The 24,485-nt window shown below is 40.4% G+C and overlaps 2 protein-coding genes and 1 pseudogene across 2 annotated transcripts; all 3 read left to right on the top strand.

The window, feature by feature from the left end:
* Nucleotides 1-9,167: 9,167 nt before the first annotated feature.
* Nucleotides 9,168-10,408, top strand: LOC135700383 (CD63 antigen-like). The gene is made up of 5 exons (XM_065220874.1): nt 9,168-9,385; nt 9,452-9,640; nt 9,703-9,873; nt 9,930-10,157; nt 10,214-10,408. The coding sequence occupies exons 1-5, from the start codon at nt 9,302-9,304 to the stop codon at nt 10,373-10,375; spliced, it is 834 nt and encodes a 277-aa protein (XP_065076946.1). The 5' UTR covers nt 9,168-9,301; the 3' UTR covers nt 10,376-10,408.
* Nucleotides 10,409-10,699: 291 nt separating this feature from the next.
* LOC135700388 (leukocyte surface antigen CD53-like) lies at nt 10,700-11,762 on the top strand. The gene is made up of 4 exons (XM_065220880.1): nt 10,700-10,874; nt 10,940-11,128; nt 11,192-11,362; nt 11,421-11,762. The coding sequence occupies exons 1-4, from the start codon at nt 10,749-10,751 to the stop codon at nt 11,760-11,762; spliced, it is 828 nt and encodes a 275-aa protein (XP_065076952.1). The 5' UTR covers nt 10,700-10,748.
* Nucleotides 11,763-15,357: 3,595 nt separating this feature from the next.
* LOC135700366 (tetraspanin-3-like) lies at nt 15,358-16,778 on the top strand (annotated as a pseudogene).
* Nucleotides 16,779-24,485: the final 7,707 nt, after the last annotated feature.

A 24,485-nucleotide genomic window follows, 5' to 3' on the forward strand; every position in this document is an offset into this window, starting at 1 on the left:
AAAATGCAATGTAACTTGGTAGAATTATAAACCAGTTAGAAATGTTGCTGTCAAAACCGCATAAGAATTATACTCATGAGTGCTTGATTATTGAAAAATGACAAGAAAGCTAATGATAGGTAGTTTCGTCTCGTGATAGTGAGAGGACCTGTTTTCTCATCGTCACATGACGGCCGTGATATTTACCAGCTCTGGTCAATGGATGACAATCGATGTCCGTCGGTGATTGGCACTAGATTGCGGAACAGAGACCGACGTAAAGGAAACAAAAACTAGGTTTAGGAAATTATCCTCGTTTTGACGCATGCTACCATTGCCATTTTCAATCATCACGATGTTTCTTACGATCTTCCAATTAATGATTTGCTATGTAACTTCCATGAATATAGGGTGCATGACCCAGGCAAATTCAGAAACACTAGGAAAGTTGCAATTTATACCACAATTATAAAACAATTTATTGTTCTTTATTCCCATGCTAGATATTGAGGTGCTCATAATATCTCTGAGTGATGCAACCCGCTTTCTCCCTGTTAACTGGGCCACATTATGGAACCAAGTCGATGATCATGCGAAACACATCTCCAATGCCTATTCTCCTAGTTTTACAGGAGGTGACTTTGTCCATATTCCGTGATGGTTTTCATTGCTAATGGCAAGACCAATTAGTACTTCACGTGGATACCACGTGTGTGACGTATGTTTTTATCTAAAACCTTTGAGTTTAAACAAAAAATCTGGAGATCTCCGTTCAGACGCCAAGACTCAATGATTACAATAGTAACATAAGTCCCCGTAGCGTGGGTAGTTCACCTTTTCGTGGTACGTTACGGGATGTAAGATCTACCACCGATTCCTAGTCCTGACTACTTCAAACTAGAGGAACAGGATTTTTCAGTAATCCAAGGAACACATCTTAGTCCTTGTTACTTTTTATGCCTTGTTGATAGTGACAAGACTCGGCTTTGTATACCGAGGATGATCTTGAAACAAGGCAAAAAAAATGAGTTAGTTGTCTTCATCTATGTGATTCCTAATCTTCTCTTCGTTGTTCCCTAGTTTGAAGTGGTTAAGACTAGGGTTCTGATGCATGGTCATTATCGGTGTCATACCTTAATTTTGTTGCTAAGAAATCCAATTTTGACTGACAAAGGGGCGCGCCTTTGGAGGGTGTTTCAACACTCCGAAGGGTATAAATAGCGGGACCTTTCAATTAGACTCGGATCCTTGCGATAAATGCAAGAGTGGCAACTGTAAAAAAATCGAATACTTCATCATTTCTCAATAGTGATGGAGTAATACGACATGCACTAAATTAAGGACACGGGATATACTACAATAGATCAATTTACTGGTCGCAGTAGTGTTGGGTCCCGAACAGAGAAAAAAAAAAAACATAAGTCGAAACAAGAATAATTAACAATACAATGGGGTAAATATATAAACAGTACCCGTTTGATTTTGACAACAAGCCCGAAAATTTAGTGTTGCCAAAATTGAATAGTTTTATTTTAAAATTTCGTCAATTTTGAACCACCGTGCGACATGTTTATGACATACATGTAATTAATAATTAATCTTTTATTAAAAATTGTAATCACAAGGAGTAAAAATACATTATTTTTAAACCGTGCCAAAATCGAACGGGTACTGTATTTGTAAACAAGCAGTTCGTGAGCAGTTAATCAGATCACATTCTAAATACAATCAAGTCTGATTCTCTTTATCGCGATATTCTTCTTAACTCGGTGGAAATCCAGGCCACTTCAAACACATTTCCCATGCAAAATTCCAAAATTTTCCACCGTTACTCGAAATTCATTCCTAACTCGATGATCGCAAATATCTAGTTAGAAACAGAGTCGATGTTATAATAAGAGTTCCGCCAAGAGTGAAGCCAGAAGTACCAATCGAACTGTCAAGCGGGGTACCAAACAAGCGAAGTAAATAAACATTATTGTTCCCACAGCCAGTGAACTACAAGTATTGCATTCATTACTGACAATATTTTAGTAAGTTTAGATTAAAAACATTTCTTCGCTTTATTTAATACATTGTGATATTTATAAGTTATACCAAGCACTTGTTTGAACCTTTTTCAGGTTCTTTAATTATTTTTGTCCCCCAGAAGCTTTGTTATCGACATGAAATTTTTCACTTCTGAATGAAAGTCATCCGATGCTAACACAAAAAAAATCTGGTTTCCGTTTACTCTGACGAAAAATATATCACAAACAGTGCTGCTTGTTCGCAACATTTTCTCTTGGCGGGACTCTTATTATAATATCGTCTCTGGTTAGAACAAGTTAACTGTAATAAGATTTACATTTATTTCACTCTCTCGTTTACTCCCTCTCTCTCTCCCTTTCTCTCTCATTATCTCTGCATACACAGCAAAAAAAAATAATTTTGTTATCACGTCAAAGTGGATGCACTACAATCATGTCGAAAATATGGTGTAATATTACTTGCTAAAAAGGACAAAATTATCATTAATACAATGCATGAACTGGCATTACGCTGCTTTTACTGCATTTGTTTATTTATGTGGTCATAAAAATTACATGAAATTTTCGACATGATTGTAGTGCATCCACTTTGATGTGATATCAAAATTATTTTTTTGCTGTGTATATCACCGCACGGATACTGATCGCGATTTATAAATATGTAAAGCAAACCCCACACGGTAAGAAATATTGTCAATACTTACAAGTATTGACAATAATATTGATGATGTGAATACAGAAATATTGTCAATACCGATTTATTGACGTCAATATAGAATATATTGACAATACGATTATTGTCAATACAAACAGTCGTGTAGGGTTCACTTAAGCGTAAGTCCATATGTGGGAACACCCCGGTGAGAAGATATCGTAAAATTGACAATATTTTAGCCCAAAGGGTCACACAATCACGTATTTACTTAAAAGCTCGTCGTTGGACATTTGTGACTTAAAGGGTGTCCACGATGAAATTGCCACACACAAAATTGATTCGCAAAATTCGAGTTTTCATCCGATTGCCATCAAATTTTCAGGGATTGAGAAATAACTATTAAACTTCATTTTACCATTTTACTCGTATTTTATTTACAGTCCATACGCAAATGCCCGCAACCTTGGCCTTAACCCCGGCCATAAGATTCTGCACAACCTGTGAATCAACCGTTTTTTGCATGTAAACCCATACTTTCTTCAGTTCCTCGACTGTCTTCACTGCCTTAGGTCGTTTAAGAAGGTGCTGCTTCATAATCGCCCAGTACTTCTCGATGGGGCGGAGCTCCGGAGTGTTGGGAGGGTTGAACATTTTCGGAACGAAATTGACCTTATTGTCCGCATACCACTTCAGCACGTCCTTGGAGTAGTGGCATGAGACCAAATCCGGCCAGAAGATTGTTGGGACGTTGTGGGCCTTCAGGAGATGAAGCAGCCGCTTCTGGAGGCACTCTTTTATGTACACCTGTCCGTTCATCGTGTCCTGGGTCACGAAAGGTGCACTCCGCTTCCCGCACGTGCAGATGGCTTGCCAAACCAGGAATTTCTTCGCAAATTTGGACATCTTCTGAGTGTGGACATGCTCCGGAACGCTGAACTTATCCTTGGCCGTGAAAAACAGGTTGCCGGGGATCTGTTTGAAGTCGGCCTTCACATATGTTTCGTCGTCCATGATGCAGCATTCAACTTTCGTCAGCATGTTGAGGTACAACTTCCTGGCACGGGTTTTGGCGGACTTGTTCTGCTTCTCGTCGCGATTAGGGGCCTTTTGTACCTTGAACGTTCGAAGCCCAGCCTTAGTTTTGGCCTTCTGGACAAAACTTCGGCTTAGGTGCAGCTTCTTAGCCACATCTCTAACGGAGGCGTTCGGATTTCGGTTGAAGGCCCCAACTACGCGGTTGTGATTTTTGGTGTTGTACGGAATACTTTTTCCTTCACTTCTGGGCTTCCGATCGGTGGTCAACCGTTCCTCGAACCGCTTAATCACTCGCGACACCGTGGAATTCGCGATTCCCAACGTTTTAGCGATGGAACGATGCGAGAGATCCTTGTTCTCGTGATGAATGCGCAAGATTTTATCACGCACGAGCTGTTCTTTCGACTCCATTTCCGCGAGTTTTGATCACAGGACTTTAAAACTTGCAGGATGTAAATAATGCACTATGAACTAAATCCACCCAAATTTTCATTAAATTCTACCCAACGGTTAAAAAGTTAGAGCAATTTCATAGTGTGGAAATTTCATCGTGGACACCCTTTAGACCCCTTGCGCCACCTCTAAATGTTAACGAAAATCTCAATTTTGGATACATCACTTAATTAGTCTCAATAATAATTTTCCACATGGGAAAACATGTAACCGAAAGATTTTTAAAAATAAGTCCGACCATAGTGTCCCATGCATCCGTTTTGGAGGACCTGCAGATTTTAATTATAATTTTCTAAATTTCACGACGTAAATTTTTGGATTTTGATAAGATGATTTCTGGAGTCCAAATAACACCCCTAGAATCCAAGTACCCGGTACGGACTGCATCCTTCGCACTCCCCACTCGAAGTCACTGATCAAAATGAAAATGATTGTCAAAAATTCAATAATAGCTCAATTTTGATCAATAATAATAAAAATTATATTTCGCTGCTAAAAATAAAAATCAAAATGTGAAAAAAAGTTTTAAAAAATATCACTTTTGAAGATATGGCAATATGATTTTAATAAGTACTTCCTCGATAAATAAAAATATGCCACAAAAACACTTTTATTATAAACGTTTTTTATCAAGATGAGGTTTACAATACCTCTTTTGGTAAACTTATCGTATAAGAGCCGGAGAACTTTTTTCCAGCACCCAGGTAGCAGAATCGATCAAGTTTTAGCATTTTTCCTCTATGCTTATGATTGTATGTAATTTAGCAGAAATAGTATTCTCATGTAAATTTTTAAGAATTGACAATTTTCCCGGTGATTCCGGATATCCCGGTGATTCTGAAAAAATTATGATGGCATATTTTTTATATACTCATGATGATATGCAATTTTCAAAAAAATCCCGGATCTCTAGGTCTACTTTCAGGAATCGACCATTTTTCCGGTGATTACGGATATCCACAGGACCCTTTTCTGGCCACTCGGTAACAGAATCTATATGAAGATTGCATATTTCCTCTATGATCATGCTTGAATGCCATTTAGAAACAATCGCGGATCTCTAGGCCTGCTTTCATGAATTGACCATTTTTCCGGTGATTCCGGATACCCAGAGGACCATATTTTAGCTACCCGACAAATGAATCGATATGGTGATGGCAGATTTTCAATATACCCGTGATTGTATGCAAGTTTTGAAAAAAAAATCTCGAACATCTAGGTCTACTTTCAGAAATTGACCATTTTATCGTTGATGTCGGATATCCAAAGGTTATCACAGTTAAACAGACGTAAATCTTTGAAAACATCTCTCGGGCTTCTCGCGGAAAACAAGCTTGCTCGCTAGCTCGCAAACAATATTTCATAAAAGTTCTACAGGATGTATAGAAACGTCAAAGTGATCCGATGCCAGCGCTGCGGCGAGTAGTTCGCAGAACTGATAATATTCAAATCAACCGTTAAAGGCTTGAACAAAGATACACAACGAAGAGTTACGTCTGTTTGTCTGTGGTTTTGTAGGCACCCGGTAGCAGAATCGATATTGTGATGGCAATTTTTTCCTCTATGCTGACACCCGATAGTAGAATCAATGTGGTGATCGCATATTTTGTCTATGCTCATGATTGTATGCAATTAAGAGAAAATCACGGATCTCTAGGTCTACTTTCAGAAATCGCCCATTTTCCCGGTGAATCTGAATTTCCGCAGCCAGTTCTCACGGGTCAACCACAGGTCCGTCCCGACCACCCCGGGAGCTATTTGACAGCTCCAGTGTAATGTCTATGTACCCCGAAAATTCTGGAACTCTGGTTCTGTCAAATCGAATAATGGTGGAGTAAATTTACAATTGGTCTTATTTTTGATTAACTCTTTTTTTTCACGTTTTTGAGTTTTTGTTGTTGTTTCTAATTTTTGTAAAAATATTGATATTTTTTAAATAATCTTCCAATTGACTCAGCTTGACGGGATCGGAAAGTGTCTGTCTATGTTTTTGTGTATGAGAGCGCGAAATCACAATTTTCTTAAACGTATTTCTCGGCAACCGCTCTACCGAATTGAACGCAACAACGACCAAATGAAAGGTACCATGATTTTATATAATGTCAATGAACAGATTTTTAATCGATTAACTGGTTCCGGTGATTTTCTCGGTAACCACATAACCGAATTAAACGAAACATCCAGCAAATAAAAGGTATTATGATCACATTGAATGATGTTGAACAAATTTAGAATCGGTCAACTATTTTCAGAGATATGGGCGGCACAAGTTCCGAAAAACATGTATTTTGGGAACTAAGTCATATTTATCGGTAACCACTAATGCAAATTGCTCGCGTCAACCACCAAACGAAAAGTATCATGATCCCATAGCCTCACCTATAGAACATTATTGAACAGATTCAGAATTGGTCAACTGGTGCAGGAAATGGGGTAGGAACATGTTCCGGAGAATGTGAACCGCATGATACTAAATTTGACCGGTAAGGAATAAAACCTATCATGTGAGAAAACAAATTACTTCAAAATATGATAACCAAATGAATTGTGGCGATTTCGAGCGCCGCGGACCACATTTGTCAGTTTCGGGCATGTCCCAATGCTCCCGGGGAATTGAATCAAAACCCATCATGCCAAATAATGAATTTTTCAAATTTTCATCAAGTCGATTAAATTCCAATCTTATGTAAGGATCGTTATGAGGAAAACAATGCAACATCAGTAATACGTCTCACTGATAATTTATTCTTGGCTTGAGTTCGACGTCCACATTAAGTGAAACAAAAACATATTTTCTGATGTGAGAAAAGTTGTGCCACCAACGATGGCTGACCCCATTGCTTACGTACGGTGGAGACATCTACAATTTGTAAGTGGGTACGTGAAACTAAGGTTTTCTGTCTAGATACTCAGGGGTTGGTCCCGACTGGTCAACCACAGGTCCAAACGGATCCCTGTCCATTTCGTTCGAAAGTAAATAGTTACACCTGTCAAATATTGGTTCAATCTTAAAATTTGGTAACCATGTTGCCGAGAATCAGTCCTGCCAACATGAATCAACACGCATTTTGGGCAGATTTTTCCGTTCCGGATACCCAACCACAGGTACAATCGTGTTTGCGTCTATTCTAAAGGAAAGTAGATAGCCATACCTTTCGAATGGTGGCTGAATCATAGCGATTGAAAATTGCATTGTTGATAACCAACCATGTTAACCAGTAATCGATACACATTTTGCAGCCTTGGTACTTTGAGGAAGTTTTGATAGCATGTCAGTTAAAAATGGCCGAATTTTACCTAAAATGTGAATGATTGACCATAACAAACAATTATGTAAAGTTTCATGCAAATCGGAGAAGGTCGCGTCAGATCGATTCGTCATTTGGCGTGGAACCAAGGGGTAAGTCACTCAGCACATTGTGCCGAAATTAGATTCGGCACAGCTTAGGCACATCCATCGGCACACCTTCGGGATACCTTCGGTAGATCTTCGGCAAACCTTCGGCACAATCTCATAGGCATTGGATTGTGGGGAATAAAATGGGAGCTGTCCAGCAGTGCTGCCATTGAAGTGGTTCACAACATTACGTGCTGTTTGACTGCATGTTCAGAAACATCCTCTAATTGAATATACCAAAGGAACTCAGACCAGCAGTTCAATTATTATAGATCTTAATACGAAATATAGGTTCTAGAGTGGGCTCAAGAGAAAGAGGCAGTAAATCAGACCCAATTAGTAACTTTAATTCAAATAATGCTACTACTCACAAAAAACAAACTACAGAAGTCTATTCATCATCCTCCATAGTCGGTCTCCAACAATGTTCCCCCGAGTGTTCCCAACCGGTTCAAACTCTTTTCAGCCGCTGATAGCCCGTTGCTTTTTACATCACGAAAGGCTAGGTTTTTGCTCTGCCTTTGATGGCATTATAAAACTCTAAAACGCAGGACTTTTATTATCCTATGAACGCAAAACACCAAAATTTCGCACACTCCCCATTTCCTGCGTCATCCTCAATCCGATTTATCCTTGCTTTCAAACCATAACATTCAAGCTGTCAGAAATACCGGGTTGCCGGGATGGGTATTTTACAAACGATCACAGCTTGCTCTATGACCGGCACAATCGGCTTACTTGCGGCACACTGACAAAAAAGATGACCCAAGATTGGTGTGCGGAGTGACCTACCCCTTGCGTGGAACTGTTACTTCATAAGAAGGGTAAAAACAAAGACAACATATTACGAAGACTGGCAACATTGCCAGAATCCAAGCGACAGATACAGTAGCGCTGCGCTTGAGCGAAGGTGAAAGCAACGAATAGGAAAATGAGCAAATACGCAAATACCTTTCTTCTGGGGTTGGAATCATCGCTATGAAATTCGATCGGAGCATTTACCTTTTAGTGGCAGATGACGCTATTGTGCCTGTCTCATAGCGGATGTATGAGAAAATGGAAGAGTTGTCAGTTTTCTTGATATGTTGTCTTCGATAAATACACAAATTTCGTCATTACTATCTCAAATAAATTTACACTCTGGGGGTGAGTGCTGACAGAAGCAATACAAAGTACATAATTGCCCATTTTTTACGTCAATTTTATTCAAACTGGCATCATAAGATCAGATAAGATCGTTTCAACCCGTACGAAGTTGTCTACTGGATGCAACTCTGATTACCATGAGAAAGGCTTCGCGGGCCTTCCTTTGGAAAGTAAAAGCGTACAAGGTGAACAAATTATTAGCATAGTCGGACTGTTCAACGCCACAAACACCAGGCACAGTAGGTGAAGGTCCAAGTGGTATTTGAGATTTGCCTGCACCAGGTTCTGAGCCGACCGATAAGAAACGATTACCTTTTGCAGTTCCGCAGTAGGATGTTTCCACGCTTCATTTGCCTATGGCTCCCAAGTAGAATAACACGCGATCAGTATGTGGGGATTCCGGCCGACTGATTATGATCTGATAACAGGGTATCTTGGCCGGGTTTGTATTATTTTTTTCATTATCTACATTATTTCGTCAACGCACGGACGACAGTTGGTTCGTGCTAGTTGAACTGATAGCAGACTGTCTGTGCTGTGCTGTACGGTTTTGGTTAGTCGCAATTAGTAAGAGGTTGGATTACTCGCAAGTTAACATTTTCCATCATGCAACTTGAGCACCACCGGTCCGGAAGTTGGTCGATGAAATGGATCAAATTCTTCCTATTTATGACCAATGTGAATTTCATTGTAAGTTAGGAGCTGTTGTGAAATATCGAGCTGCATTGGTCATCGAAATTGTTTGTTTGCTTCCAGTTTATCGGGGTGCTTGTAATTTCGACGGGAGCTGCAGCTAAATCCGTTTACAGTGACTTCACTGCCTTTGTCGATGAGCAATTCTATTCTCCGGCGTGTATGTTCATCATAGTGGGCGTGATAACGGTTGCGATTGCTTTGTTTGGATTTATTGGAACCATCAGGGAAAGCTCACTGCTGATCAACATCGTGAGTCGTAGAAGACCGGGATGGGTGAAATGCAATCTAGTAAGCAATGACTTTCATTACAGTACTGTGGATTGTTGTCGGTCGTTTTTCTACTGGAAGTCACGGCCACCTTGGTTGGAGTACATCATCGTCACGAAGTAGGTGGGATTTTGAAGCAAAGCTTGAATAGCTCTTTGGAGCGCTATCCGTGGAACAGTCATATACAAAGATCGGTGGATTTTATGCAACTTGAGGTGGGCGCTTTTAGTACTATCTATAGGGATGAAATTTACATACTTTTTTTTAACAGCTGGTATGCTGTGGAGTCAATAGCTACCGGGATTGGGAGGACGTTTTAGCTGTGATTGATCTGGACAACGGTGATCTGGTGGCCGAACTTCCGACCTCATGTTGTCGAGAATATCTGGATGGAAATTGCGTACCACATAGTGAAGGATGTTTCCCGAAAATGTATGCACTTTTGAGGCATTGCTCGAAAACGATTTTCAGTGGACTGCTGTTGGTCGCCTTTGTACAGGTTGTATAAATACGCTTAATGATGGTTGCGCATGTTTACTGATAAACTTTTTGCAGATCTTGGCGGCCATGTTTGCTTTCATCCTCGGAAAACGGATAAGACTAATTAAGACCACATCGTCGCTGGATGCTCTCAAATATGACAACACCGTTGGTGCTTTCGATTATAGACGCCTAGCAGAGCTTTCGGTGGAAAAAATCAAGGGTTCCAATGCTTAGATGTATTAAACAGTAAACTGTATTTATTTGTAAACTAATTTAAAATAATTCAAGCTTCAATAACAGCATGCTTTCTAGTCATACAGTATTATTTTTACTTCACATTTATCCGTCTATCTTATCGTAAACGTAGATCAATTCAGATAAAGATTTCGATCAAAAGTACATTTTACGGTGTTATCGCTAATTGAAATCATCATTTTCGAGGTGGAACCGTAGAATGGGTAATATCGTCCATTTAGATAACCTTCAGTTTGCAGACATCAGTTGGGAAATCAAAGTCGCAAAAATTATTACTCGTAAAAGTTTGCCCTTTTTGAATTCGTGATTTTCCAGGATTTGAGTGTTGATAGCCAACTGGAAATGCCACAAGATGACGAATTTTCACCCGGAAAATTCTCAGCCACTGTCCCAGCAGGTGACGCAGCAGCAACCGTTATCGCGAAAAACTTTGTCTATAGTTAAATATTCGGTCCTAGTGCTGACGGGTATGTGTTCGGTACGTAACTGGATGGAATGCAAATACAGTAATGGAAGATGATTCATGGTTTGTTTACGCGATAGATCCTCGAGATCATTCAAATCGTTCTAGGTGCACGTGCTGGTAATGTTTTCGCCGATTTTTACATTTTCCTCGATGGCTACTTCCATTCATTAACGGAATTCATCCTGGCTGTTGGAATAATAATGCTTATCATCGCGTTGTTTGGATCTGTGGGAATCATCCTCGAAAATGTGATGGTGATCATGATTGTAAGTTGAAATATTCATTGCTTTTCCAAAATCATTAACTTAATTGGCTACAACATTTTCCAGTACATCATTCTTTTCTCAATACTGGTGATCATGGAGACCATTGTCGCCATATTGGCTTACATCTTGACAAACCAAGTGGAGAATATGGTGGATGTGAGGATGAACTACGCATTTTCACAGTTCCGATACGATCCGAATGTACGCGCTTCGATTCACTTCATGCAACGGACGGTAATTGGAGTTGGATAGAGTGCTTACAGGAACCATGATCGATGTTCTCAATTTTCAGTTGGAATGCTGTGGCATCCATAACTACACCGATTGGGTTGAATTCAATCCTGACGAAAGGATCCCTAATTCGTGCTTCACTTCACTAGAGGAAAGTAGTGCTCCATTCCCGCAGGGCTGTTTCAACCAATTGAGCCAGGTTATTGAATATGTGATCAATCTGATAGCTTCCGGAACGACAATTATCATAATATTCCAAATTATCTGCATTGTGAGTGCCGCGGTGTTTATGATTCAGATTAAAAATTTTAAGAAGCAGCAAGCTCTTCGCAACTCTCCGAGTACGGACGGTATTACAATGCATACTCTGCCATCGATCATAGAAGAAAAGGGGCGATTCTAGGCAGCACCTGAATATTGAACATAATACTCGTTGGGTGTGTATGAACTATTAAATGAATGTTGAATAAACGTCAGTTGCTACTGCTCTGATCAGCCTAGCAGTGCATCATAAACGCTTGTACCTGCTTATCTAAAATTCCGGAATTATTTGGCCGTAATCGTAGACGTCAATCGTAGATTTCTCACGAACAAAAGCTCAATCTCGGGATCAAATTACATCACATGCTAGATGAATCATTCCTTTACCTGTTTGTGTTGTTAATTTTTTAGGCTGAGCTTTTATTCGTGAGAAATCGTCAATTGAAGCGTTTGTTTACAAAAGCTATAACGCCCAAATCTCAAATCACTCCGGTAGTCAATACAGTCTGCTGCAGAACAAGTCCGGCAAACTACCAACATGTTTTTGTTTAATACCAATCTATGCTAATGGTGAAGCTTTTGAACATGAAAAATGCCAAATTACCAGGGGAACGACACTCACTTGGATGTATTTTTTCAGTCTAGTACTTTTCGGGGAAAAACATAATTGATGGGATTTTTTTTTTGAGTGTGTCGTGTTGACGAAAATAGAGCACGGATAGAAAAAATAGATGGGATAGATCAGGGAATAGATGTGATGTAAGAGGTATTAAAAAGTTTCAGAGGAATACAAGTCCGAACTCGAAGAATAAAAGGTGTAAAAAGAAGAAAAATCTGCTGCAATGCAGCGTCCATAAATTACGTGACGCTTAAAGGGGGAGGGAGGTCACCTATATCGTAACGAATTATTACATAGGGGTAAAGCTTTCCGTTACGTAACAACGAGAACATTTAGTTTTTTTTTTTTTTTATGATGTGAAGTTTGAAAATACAGGTCAAAAAATGTAATCACTAAATCTTGCTTCCAAAATGGATATGTTTTAATGCTACATCTTGAGATTTTTGCTATGCTTAAACTTTTGAAAAGCAGGTACTCGATGGTACGTTGATATTTTGTTTTTATGTTGAATATTAATAATACAATTACCTAGAAATAAAAAAGACATACCGGAATCAAAAATTAATGAAATGCGACGGGCGGGGGGGGGGGTGTTTTTTTAGAGCGTTACGCAATAAATAGAGGGGGAACATTTTCAGTGTAACGTTTTGTTCGAAAGGGGGAGGGGTCGAACATATTGATTTTTAGCGTAACGTAATTAATGGACACCGCCCAACAATGTTAACCAAAGATCACAGCTCAAGTGCAGAAAACGGTTCCATACGAGGGGGATGATGCTTAAAAAATCTCACACTAGCGAATAAATCTTCGAAAAATCTTCTTTCATTTGTCACATCCACTTGCATCGTGCATTATCTTTTTGCAGGAAATCTTCAAAATCGTGATAAATCTTCTTTCTATCTACTCAGCGTACGTGCAGTTAGCCACATCAATACACAATATTTCCTGCATCGTAGATAGAGTCGTTCCCCTCGGTTCCATACCAAATAGGTCGAAACTGCACCGTAGGAGGAACGGGTGGTGGCGATGGATCACTAGATTCCGATTAATGTTTTCAGCTGTATTTGGACGGGAATTTCATTCACAATATTCTCGCACAGAAACTCAATCAGCCGGTGGGTGTATTCCTTTACCATTAGCTCTTTCTTCTCCGAATCCTTGACCAGCAGCAGCAATGAGAAAAACTTGCGCCCAGTGGAAAAAATGACCTGAAGTCCTTTTTCACCTGCTTGTCGTTACTTCCATGCTTCATCACACAGACACCTGGGCTCTTATCCGTCAACTTCGATCGGTTTGAGTCCGGGAAATGGATGTGCGTTGCCGTCTTCTCCGTGATGCACTTGATGTTGTCCCGCGACCGATTTTAGACGAGTGGTCCATCATATTTTTTAAGTTTTCGCACCGGTTTTTAACCGGTATAGCCAGCTGACATACATGGTGTTTGTTGTGGAGATTGTTGAAAACTGACAGTGAGTATAGCAGAGTGCTTCGCGGTCGACCTGAAAACTTCGAGAAACTGCACGGCTTGCTTGACAATTTGTGTGCATGCAGAAGGGATAAGTTGGGAATAGAAAGAATAAATAGGATGGATTGAAATTTTGTGCACGTTGAAAATTTTATGAGAGGTTTTGGTAAAAATGGGATAATCCTGAAGTGTCGTTCCCCCTGCAAATTACGCTAAATGACGAATAATAATTGTTTGATATGATCAATCATTATTAACTCTCGCATGGTGGAATCTGTTCCATATTATTTGGAGCGGTCACATCAGTTTGTATGAAGCTCAGTTCACGTATGTAGAATTGATCTTTGAACACCATCTATAAAATATGCACGTAGAGAAAGCTTCGCTTCTAAATCCTTAAAAAAACTGAGTAATCTATGATTTTTGAGCATCATTTAAAACAGATGCTGAAACCGAAAAACGTCAAATTTAAGGGTGTCGAAGCCGAGTCCGTCAAAATCAGAAGTTTCGAGAGAAGATCAGTAGCGCGCGAAGGTGGTCTCGAACGCCGCCGAAGGAGACAAGGAAGAAGGTGGAACGTGGAGCCGAGCGAAGAAGTAGTCGAGGAAACGTGGTGGTGGAACTGCGAGGCCCAGAACAAGAAGTAAAAGACAACAGAAACAGGTAAGATAGAAATTAGGAAAGTGGGAGTTTTTTACTGTATCTAGTGCGATCATTCCTTGCTACGTGGAAACCTAGTTCGGTAAGCGTGCCGACCCTGAGGCCATTGTAGTCAGGGAGTCTCAGAATTGCTCCTAGCTGAGGTGGCTAGTACTTATATAGAGGAAATGGCTCTAATGTTGGCCTATGGATCTAAGATTGGGCCCATCGCTAAAAATCTGCTATTTATCAATTTTATCTAGTTGAACGTGTAATTGGGACGGTACTAATGGATATTTTTGGTCGCTATTGAAAATTTAGTCGATTGCTGAATTTATGTATGGGCCCAAATTAGGGACATTTAGGCCGACATTACATACATTTCCCCTACGTCTTTTTTCTTTCCTTTATTTAACGTCGGTCTCTGTTCCGTAATCTAGTGCCAATCACCGACGGCTAGCAGAGCTTTCAGTGGAAAAAATCAAGGGTTCCAATGCTTAGATATACTAAACAGCAAACTGTTTTTATTTGTAATATAATTTTAAAATAGTTCAAACTTCAATAACAACGGCGCCGGTGGTGTAGTGGTAAGCGTGATTACCTCTCACCCCAACAGGCCTGGGTTCAATCCCAGTCGGCGCCGCCGGGATGTTCTGAGGCATAACATCTCTGATCACGCCTTCCTTCGGATGGGAAGTAAAGCCGTTGGTCCCCGGTTCATGAGTTGATGGGTCGATATGTAGGGTCCAGGTGTGGGAGCTGCCTTCCTGGCACGTCGGTAGCATTGGTGCTCAGCACGGAAAACAAGATCGACGGAAAAAACAAACCAAAGGAAAAAAAAAACAAGCTTCAATAACAGCATGCTTTCTAGTGATACAGTATTATTTTTACTCCACATTTATCGGACATATGTTATCGTAAACGTAGATCAATTCAGATAAAGATTTCGATCAAAATTACATTTTACGGTTTTATCGCAATTTGAAATCATCATTTTCGAAGTGGAACCGTAGAATGGGTAATATCTTCCATTTAGATAACCTTCAGTTTGCAGTCATCAGTTGGGAAATCAAAGTCGCAAAAGTTTGCCCTTCGTGATATTTCAGGATTTGAGCGTAAATAGCCAACTGAAAATGCCACAAGATTCACCCGGAAAATTCTCAGCCACTGTCCCAGAAGGTGACGCAGCAGCAACCGTTATCGCGAAAAACTTTGTCTATAGTTAAATATTCGGTCCTAGTGCTGACGGGTATGTGTTCGGTACGTAACTGGATGGAATGCAAATACAGTAATGGAAGATTATTCATGGTTTGTTTACGCGAAAAATCCTCGAGATAATTCAAATCGTTCTAGGTGTGCACGTGCTGGTATTATTTTCGACGATTTTTACATTTTCCTCGATGGCTACTTCCATTCATTGACGAAATCCATCTTGGTTACTGGAATAATAATACTTATCACCGTGTTGATTATTAAACCTCCTTCTTCCCTTTTCCCATCCAAAAAATTGTAAATATCCACTAACCTCGAGACGACCGCGAGTACTCGGTCCAGTTCCTTTAACTTTAAATATAAGACAGTAATAATGTATAACGCAAAGGATAACTCGGCTCTGTAAAGTTTATTCGATTGAGCCTGTACAAATAAAGTAATTACAAAACCGTGTTGATTATATCTGTGAGAATCATCAACGAACGCGTGAGTGTGATCATGTTTGTAAGTTGAAATATGCATTGCTTTTCCTAAATAATTAGCTTATTTGATTACAACATTTTCCAGTACATCATTTTCTTCTCAATACTGGTGATCTTGGATACCATTAACAACGCCATACCGGCTTACATCATGACACTAGTGGACGATATGGTGAAAATGAGGATGAACTACGCATTTTCACAGTTCCGATACGATCCGAATGTACGCGCATCGATTGACTTCATGCAACGGACGGTAATTTGAGTTGGATAGAGTGCTTACAGGAACCATGAACGGTGTTCTCAATTTTCAGTTGGAATGCTGTGGCATCCATAACTACACCGATTGGATTGAATTCAACCGTGACAAAAGGATCCCTTATTCGTGCTTCACTTCGCTAGATGAAAGTAGTGCTCCATTCCCGCAGGGCTGTTTCAACCAATTGAGCCAGGGTATTCAATATGTGATCAGCCTGATAGCTTTCGGAATGAAAATTATCATCATATTCCAAATTATCTGCATTGTGAGTACCGCGGTGTTTATAATTCAGATTAAAAAAATTTAAGAAGCAGCGAGCTCTTCGAATTTCTCCGAGTACGGACGGTGTTACAATGCATACTCTGCCATCGATCATAGAAGAACATCCATTGACGGCAATCAAATGTACAGGAAGGCAGCCTCCAAACCCATTCAATCAAATACACATGGGTCGGGACCAACGGTCCGAAGGAAGACGGTGACCAGAGATGTTTATGCCTCAGAAAAATCCCACCGATCTCGGCTGGGATTGAACCCAGACCCATTCAGGTGAGAAAGCATTCACGCTTACCACTACACCACCGGCGCCAGCATATACGTCTACTTTGTAGAAAAAAAATGTGAGATGAGATTTGCATTAATATTTTTTGACTATATGTATGTTTTAGTATTACTTCTACGTGAAGTCAACGATTTACATAGTTGAAGATGCTAATTTCAAATAACAGACTGTAGTGGTATTTTTTATACGATAGATGGAGTAGATGAAAGCATAGAGTTGATAGTTCCGTTAGAGTACGGCAGTGTGAAGATTGCATATAGATATTAGAATAGCGAGCTAGAACAACTTTTAAGGAAGGTACAAATTGGTTTTTTCATCTCTCTTTACCAAACTCCTCCTTTGGAGAGAGATGGTGAGGGGTGTGTCCCCCCCCCCCCCCCGCCACCACTGGCTAAAAGTGATGAAAACCGACCCGCTCAAGTACCAACTGTGTGTTTGAAACAGTTCTAACGATTTTTACCGCACTTCAGTTGTTATTTGAAGGAAGGCATCCAGTCGTAGGTTTGGAAATTGCAACTATTGTTTACCCCTACCACGGGTCACCGAGGGGACACGGGTGGGGTAGGTGCTGCTACTGTACTGCCAGTGGTGGCGGGGGGGGGACACCCCTCACCATCCCTCTCCAAAGGGGGAGTTTGGTAAAGAGAGATGAAAAAACCGATTTGTACCTTCCTTAAAAGTTGTTCTAGCTCGCTATTCTAATATCTATATGCAATCTTCACACTGCCGTACTCTAACGGAACTATCAACTCTATGCTTTCATCTACTCCATCTATCGTATAAAAATTACCACTACAGTCTGTTATTTGAAATTAGCATCTTCAACTATTAATATTTTGATGATCTAGATCTCCAAAATATAATGAATTCGCATAAAACCAAAGAGTTTCACTGCAATAATGAGCCTAAATATTGTTATGGTATGTCGGAAAAAGTATATATCAATACAAGAGACCTGAGCAGGAGAAACGCTGTATTAAAAATTCTTCAAATCTTCCTAGAGTTTAAATCTTCTGTAAGCCAAATAACATTTTGTAGAATACAAAGATGTCCACTAAGAAGTTTTGAGCATTTTGTGCTTCACGGAGACTCATAACATCATTTCAAATTATTGGCTATGTTTAAAAATAACAATCAATCCGGACAGGGAGTCAACTTAACGAAGAAAGCGAAATTTCATGATATTTCCTGATTTTCCAGTCGTTTTTAAGAAAAGGGGAGGCATCTAGGTTTTGAACGCATTGTGCAACCTGGATATTCGAGCCAAGCAAATGCGATGAAGCGACATGCTTGCCGATCGCATTTGCTTTCTCCTGTGGGGTGATTAAAAGCCGATCGTCATCATTTTCGACTCTGGAATGGGTTTGGGATAAGTTTTAAGAACCTTGGCTACCTTCCAGAATGGTCTGGAGCGGTCGTCCAGATTCTGAACAACACGCCCGAAACTTTCATTTCGGAGTGAGTCCATTCTGGAAGCAATCTGCCTGTTCAGATCGGCCATTTCACGTTTTTTGCCCAGATCTCCAGTCCTCTGAAACTGGCGTCTACGAACATTTCTCAGGCGAATCAAAAGTTGGGTGTGGCAATAAACTTACCCCTCACAGGAGCTCGTCGGACGCATGCCTCGTCAGCCACGGTTATGGCTTGGTGGAGGCCCTCCAACGCTCGGTCGATGTCCTCCACGGTGTCAAGCGGCGGGTTGTCGATGATGTGCCTGTCTACCACGCGTCCAAACTGGGCCCAGTTTACGCGATGGTAGTCCTTGCGCAGGCTTGAAGCAGGAGCCACGTTGCAGCCCAGTTCAGCCACCACCGGTTGGTGGTCGGAGCTGAGTTCGTTAAAGGCTACCGGCTTGGACAAGCCGATATTTGTCAGGAACAGGTCTAGCGTCGATGGGTTGCCCGCCGGTGAGATAAATGTTGGTTCATCCGAAAACCAAACGGAGTACAGCCCATGCTGTGAGTGGTCGAACAAGAGACGACCGTTCTGGTTCTGCTGGTAGTTCCGCCAGGCCTCATGGCGAGCATTTAGATCCCCTCCAACTACGAAGCGGGAACCGGTACGGGTGACAGGTCCTTCTTGAATTTAGCCGCTAGGCCACTGCTGGTGGTACACTGTCGAGGGCAGTAGACGGCGATGAACTGGCTATATCCAGTCGACGACTCTACGTCCACACCAAGGGTCTCGATGATAGAGGTGCGGATATGGGACAGAGTGTGGTATTTTATTCCTTTCTTGACGACGACCGCAACACCCCCCCCCCCTGGAGCTGGTGCAATCAAGCCGAATAATGTTGTGGTCAGGCAACAAGAAGCAGTCGCCGAACTTTAGATGGGTCTCGGTTAGAAGGCCCACATCGATGCTGTGCTTGCGGAGGAAGTCAGCAAGCTCAATCTCTTTTGCTCTTACAGAGCAAGCATTCCAGGTGACGATAGTTAGTGGTTTAGACGCCATACTGGATGATGAACTTATCGAGCACCTGGATCTGTTCGGGGTTATTGCGGCACTTACGTAGAGCACCGGACATGTTGACGAAAATTTCCATCAGTTCATCCGCTGAGAACAGATCGGGGTTGTTGTTTTGCGCTGTTGGTTGTCTCCAGAATCCAGGGGGGGATGGAGAGCTTTGGCCAGCAGAATCACCGGAAGTTGCTTGAGTGGGATGCACCCGCGAATTCGCTTGCCTTTGCTGAGGAGCACGAGGAGGCGGGAAATCCTCCATTCGAAATGCCGGGACTTTGTCCTTCTTGCGTCCTGGTTGGTTGTTTGTTGCCACCTGTTTTCGGATGCGTTTGAAGTCCTCACGTTTGGAGCACTGTCTGTCGGAACCTTGATGTGCACCACCACAGTTGGCGCATTTTAACGCCACGGCTCCATCCGCAGGGCAGTTGGAAGTGGCGTGTTCTTGAGCACAGTTGCTACAGCGTGGCTTGATGTTGCAGTTGCGGGTACCGTGTCCAAAATTCAGGCACTGCTAGCACTGCGTTACGTCACGATGGCCGCCACGGTATGGCTCCCATCGTACGAGCGTCACCGTCCCTTTCTGGAAGTGCACCAGGAAAAGACAATCCGGGTACATCTTCACATTTTCGTCTCTCCTTGTCATTCGGAAGACAGTGACTGGGGCTAGCTTGTACCGATTGATTTCACCTTCGACCATCTTGGGGTCGAAGTTTGGTAGACCCCTGATGACTACCTTGAAGGGCTTCTCACCGGGGATGTCGTGCGTGAAGAATTCCGCCTTGGAATCCTTCAGATATTTCACGGCCACCTCGTACTCCGCTTTCGTACGGAGCATCACCTTGGTGCCGATCCTGCCGAGCTTAAACTCAGCTGCAACGCCCAGCGATGAGAGATCGCCAATCAGCGTGTTGAGTGGTACTTGCTTCACCACCAGTGGAGGAAGCATGGCTTTCGCCGCACTCGGGCCGGCAGAATTCTCGGTTTCGACGGCGTCGCCGAAATCACCGATGTCGCTGTCGTTCGTCGCGGTAACAGAGAATGAGCTAATGCCATACAGCAGGGCTCTTTTATATATTTTCAGGTTAAAGCAGAATTATGTGCAACCAAGTGGTATAAAAGCTACAAAGACTCCTCCCATTATGAGTAGTTTGCTATCAAGTAGCGACACTGGCTCTTTTCCTTTTGTGTACACGGTGATTGAGAACGACCTAAATTTGAGTTTAGTTCACTCATAATCGCCAAAAGTGCAGGAACTCAGCGATGAGTAAATTTGTCTCATGAATTAAACCACTGGAGCTGTTAGGGAACATGCATAAATAACGTAGCATTTGAGGGGGAAGGGGGGTGGTTTCAGAATTTGTGACCGGCCATGTATTGGATATAGCAAAATACGCTACGAGGGGCAGGAGGGGTCTAAAATTGATCAAAAATATGCTACGTCATTTATGGATGCTCCCTTGAAACGTGGCACTTGAATAGTTTTCAATTATGAAAGAGGTGTCATTTCCAAATACTGCAAAATATAACTACGGAAATAAAACAAAAACTATTTCAAATTTGAGTTAAGCCCTAGGGCAAAAACTGAAACACTAGTGCCATAACTTGCACACTTACCCTACTGATTGTTTTATATTAATATTGTTTCTGTCAGACACACCATGAACTACGCTGGTTACAAATCAGCCTCGACCACCGTGTCCTTTACATTGCACAGTGGTCCAGGATGGGAATTTAACAGGATAGTAACCCTAGTACCGTAAAACGGGCTAACATTGATAATTTTTTAAAGCATATTCTAAATATTTTTTGCAGCAATGAATATTTTTCATATTTTATATTTTTAAAACAAGTACTGAGGATCCAAGAGTTAATACATTAGTAGTTTGTTTAACGGGAATTAAAGCATTTGCACTATTTTTTAGTTTTGTTACCGAACATCAGTATTTTGATTTGGGGTTACTTTGATAATGCTCGATGAATGTAGAAAAAATGCGTGAAACTCAAACATTTTAGTTATTTAAATATGGAACTTTGAATGAGTATATAATCAGAAAACTTCATAAGCAATAAGAATACAACATTGAACTTGTGATGGCTGTATCGGAAATACATTTCATAAGTGATGGTTTGAATGCTTTTTCAAACAGGTGAAAATACGAAAATTGTTTTTTAATATGTTTGTAAAATATGTAAAACATACTATGTAAAAACTATATACAATTACAACGGAAACACCCTAAGCTACAATATGAAACCAATAATTCTAATTTAGAAAAAGCGCAGCGAGTAAATTTAATCTTTATATTATACTATCAAAGTTACCCTCATTATCAATGATACCCCTTTTTAGGTATTGTTTTGTTTTTAGTTTCTAAATCAAGAGTGACACGAAAATTTAGTGAAATCAAGCGTGTCAACCGGCAGAAATGTCATATTAATGGATAGTTGACCTTAGTAGGTAACAAACTACCAAATGTATCAATTATTCAAGAAATCAACAGATTGATTATGGACATTGTTTTGTGATCCTGAACTTTGTATCACCTAGAGCAGATGCAATAAATTTACCACACATGAAACATATCCAGGGCCATTTGAGCTTAGTAAAAGCTAAAATTTTGACTTACCCTCCCCATGGACATGGAGGTTGACGGTACTGAAGCGAAGGGTTATGTTTAATTTCTTTATATTTGCAACGATGATGATTTCCTATAGTGACACATATCACCTTCTTAATGCTTCAGTATGCCTCAATCATTAATCATTCTTGGTTGTTAATAGAACTTCCTTGATGCAATCGGCTGCTTCATGCAGACTGAGCAAACTGATTATAGTATCAGATTTGTTCTGTATTATTAGAAACTTCTCACCAATAAAGCATATAATTTTATTATTACTTTATTTTATTTAAGCATATTATTTTTGTTACAGTCAATTAACATTAGCATACGATACAAGAGATTTAATATTACTTGCTCGTTTTTGCGTAAAATAATCAATATTTATTTTACTTACCTTTGAAAGTTTTTTTCAAGTTATTTTTTGTGATCTGGAAATTTTCCCAGTTTGGTTAGAAGTTTCGAAGCTAACGCATGTCCACAGGCATAATAGAAAGATAGGCAGAAAAAGTGTATCATGAAGAATGGTTGCATGCAGGGTTGCTTCCACTCACTTGCTATAGATGAGTGATTTTCGGAGTTTTGAATTCGTTAGATGTTGTAATGGAGATTTGTGTTGTTGGATGCGGGAGGAGATTGGAGGGTGGGTGTTTGACGCATAAAGTCTGTCAATTTCGCTTTCAGAGTGTCGCAGTCAGCGGTTTTATGATTCGTGAGCGCTCGCGATTCGTAGAATCGTTGATTGTGACTGCAAGTGGATCTGGCGGGTTTTGTGTGTTGGACGCTTGCTTTTTGGCCTCTTCTTGTGTCTAACATGTACAGTAGACTGATGCAAAATTTGAAATTCTCGCTCCACGGTGTTCAAACAATTTCAAATCGGGTCCTAATTAGCGTCCGAAAGTTTAAACTCATTCGATAAGAAATTGACTTGGCACAAACCATTTGAAGTTTGTATGGAAATTACTATGCGAAAACAAAACATTTTGTTCCTTGTCTTTTAGCCTTTTTACATATTGTACTTTTAACAACTTCTATTGCTATTCTTATGAGAATTTTTATCAGCTACAACTTTGTAGAAAATTGTTTTTCAGCCAAACGTCAAATTAAATAGTTATTAATTGTTTAAGAGATTGATAATCTTATGGCAAGATTAAGCAACTGTATTGTGGGCAACACTGGACCCTACAGAGTGACATAGTAGCCTTGATTTTTGTCCTCTATTCTACGTGCCATAAACACCAATGTTGCCTGCTGAACAGTTGATTAAGCATAATCATAAGACATTAGTGACTTGAATCATTAATAACTTTTGTTCCTTACATTTGATCGAAAACTGGTCTTGAACAAAGTTGTAGCTGAGATAATTTTCAACAAGCTCAGCTATTATTTTCTAAAGCAGAGTGAACTGGTGAATTTGGAGATAGATATGAACCGAAATTATGGTTTCTTCATAGTAATTCCCATATAAACTTCAAATGGTTTGTGCCAAGTCAGTTTCTCACTAAATGAGTTCAAATTTTGGGATGCTAATCAGGGCCCAATTTGGAACCGAATGAGCACTGTGGAGCGAAAATTTCAAATTTTGCATCAGTCTAATGTACAGAGTATCATTATAGCGTCTAATGGTTTTGAGATTCTTGGTTGCGTGAAATATATTTGTGAGAATATCTTTTTGAGATTTTAGTAGTCACGTTTTGTTTGTAGTTTATATTTTATTTCTTTCATGTAATTATCGTAAATAATAATTATTCCAAAATAAATAGTTCATCCATATATTTGTACTTTGACGCGAAGCGCTGTGGATTATGAGATGCTCGATGACCCTGGAGGGTCACAGCACAATAAATCGCCACCATCATTTGTATATTTGATATTGAACATTAACCTCGGAAACTATTTGCATATCAAGCGAAAACGTAGTCCTGTATTGTCGCGAAGCGTTATGGTTCTGAGATGCTCGATGACCCTGAAGGGATCATTTTTGCTTACTGAGCAGAAAATCATGGGTTTAATCCCAAGCTCTCCGTCATGACTCTTAAAATTCATGATTACTAAACAAAATGAATATGTTCTTTCGATAACCGGCTATCGAGAGGTTAAATAAACAACAAATAAACAATACATACTTTTGGTTGCATCGCCAACTTGAGGTGAATCCTAACCGAATACCCTACCCAACCCTCCAACTCCGTAGCACTTATGAGGGTGACGCTAAGTCGGAGGCCTCTCGTTAAGTAAGTACTACATCAACATTTCCTTCCCTATCCCTAGTTATGGTAAAGATGGGCGAGGCCGGGAATAGCGACAGTCATGCTTCTGTTACTCTTGTTTAGATTGGAACCAATGTTTACTCCCCAGCATTATTCCTGAAAGTATCCTAACTGAGAATTTCAGAAGAGACGTGAGTGTCGCTAGTATCCAATCTACGAAGTATATCATAACAACGCTAACGCCAACGCTAAAGGTTAAAATTTTGGCTTAAATTGTAAAATCCTACTTTTTTTTATCTTTATTTAAGAGAAATCCTACATATGAATAGCATTATG

The sequence above is a fragment of the Ochlerotatus camptorhynchus genome, unplaced genomic scaffold, assembly GCF_037179485.1.
Source record: "Ochlerotatus camptorhynchus isolate MF236.1 unplaced genomic scaffold, CSIRO-AGI_Acam_v1.1 ptg000135l, whole genome shotgun sequence".
NCBI lineage: Eukaryota > Metazoa > Arthropoda > Insecta > Diptera > Culicidae > Ochlerotatus > Ochlerotatus camptorhynchus.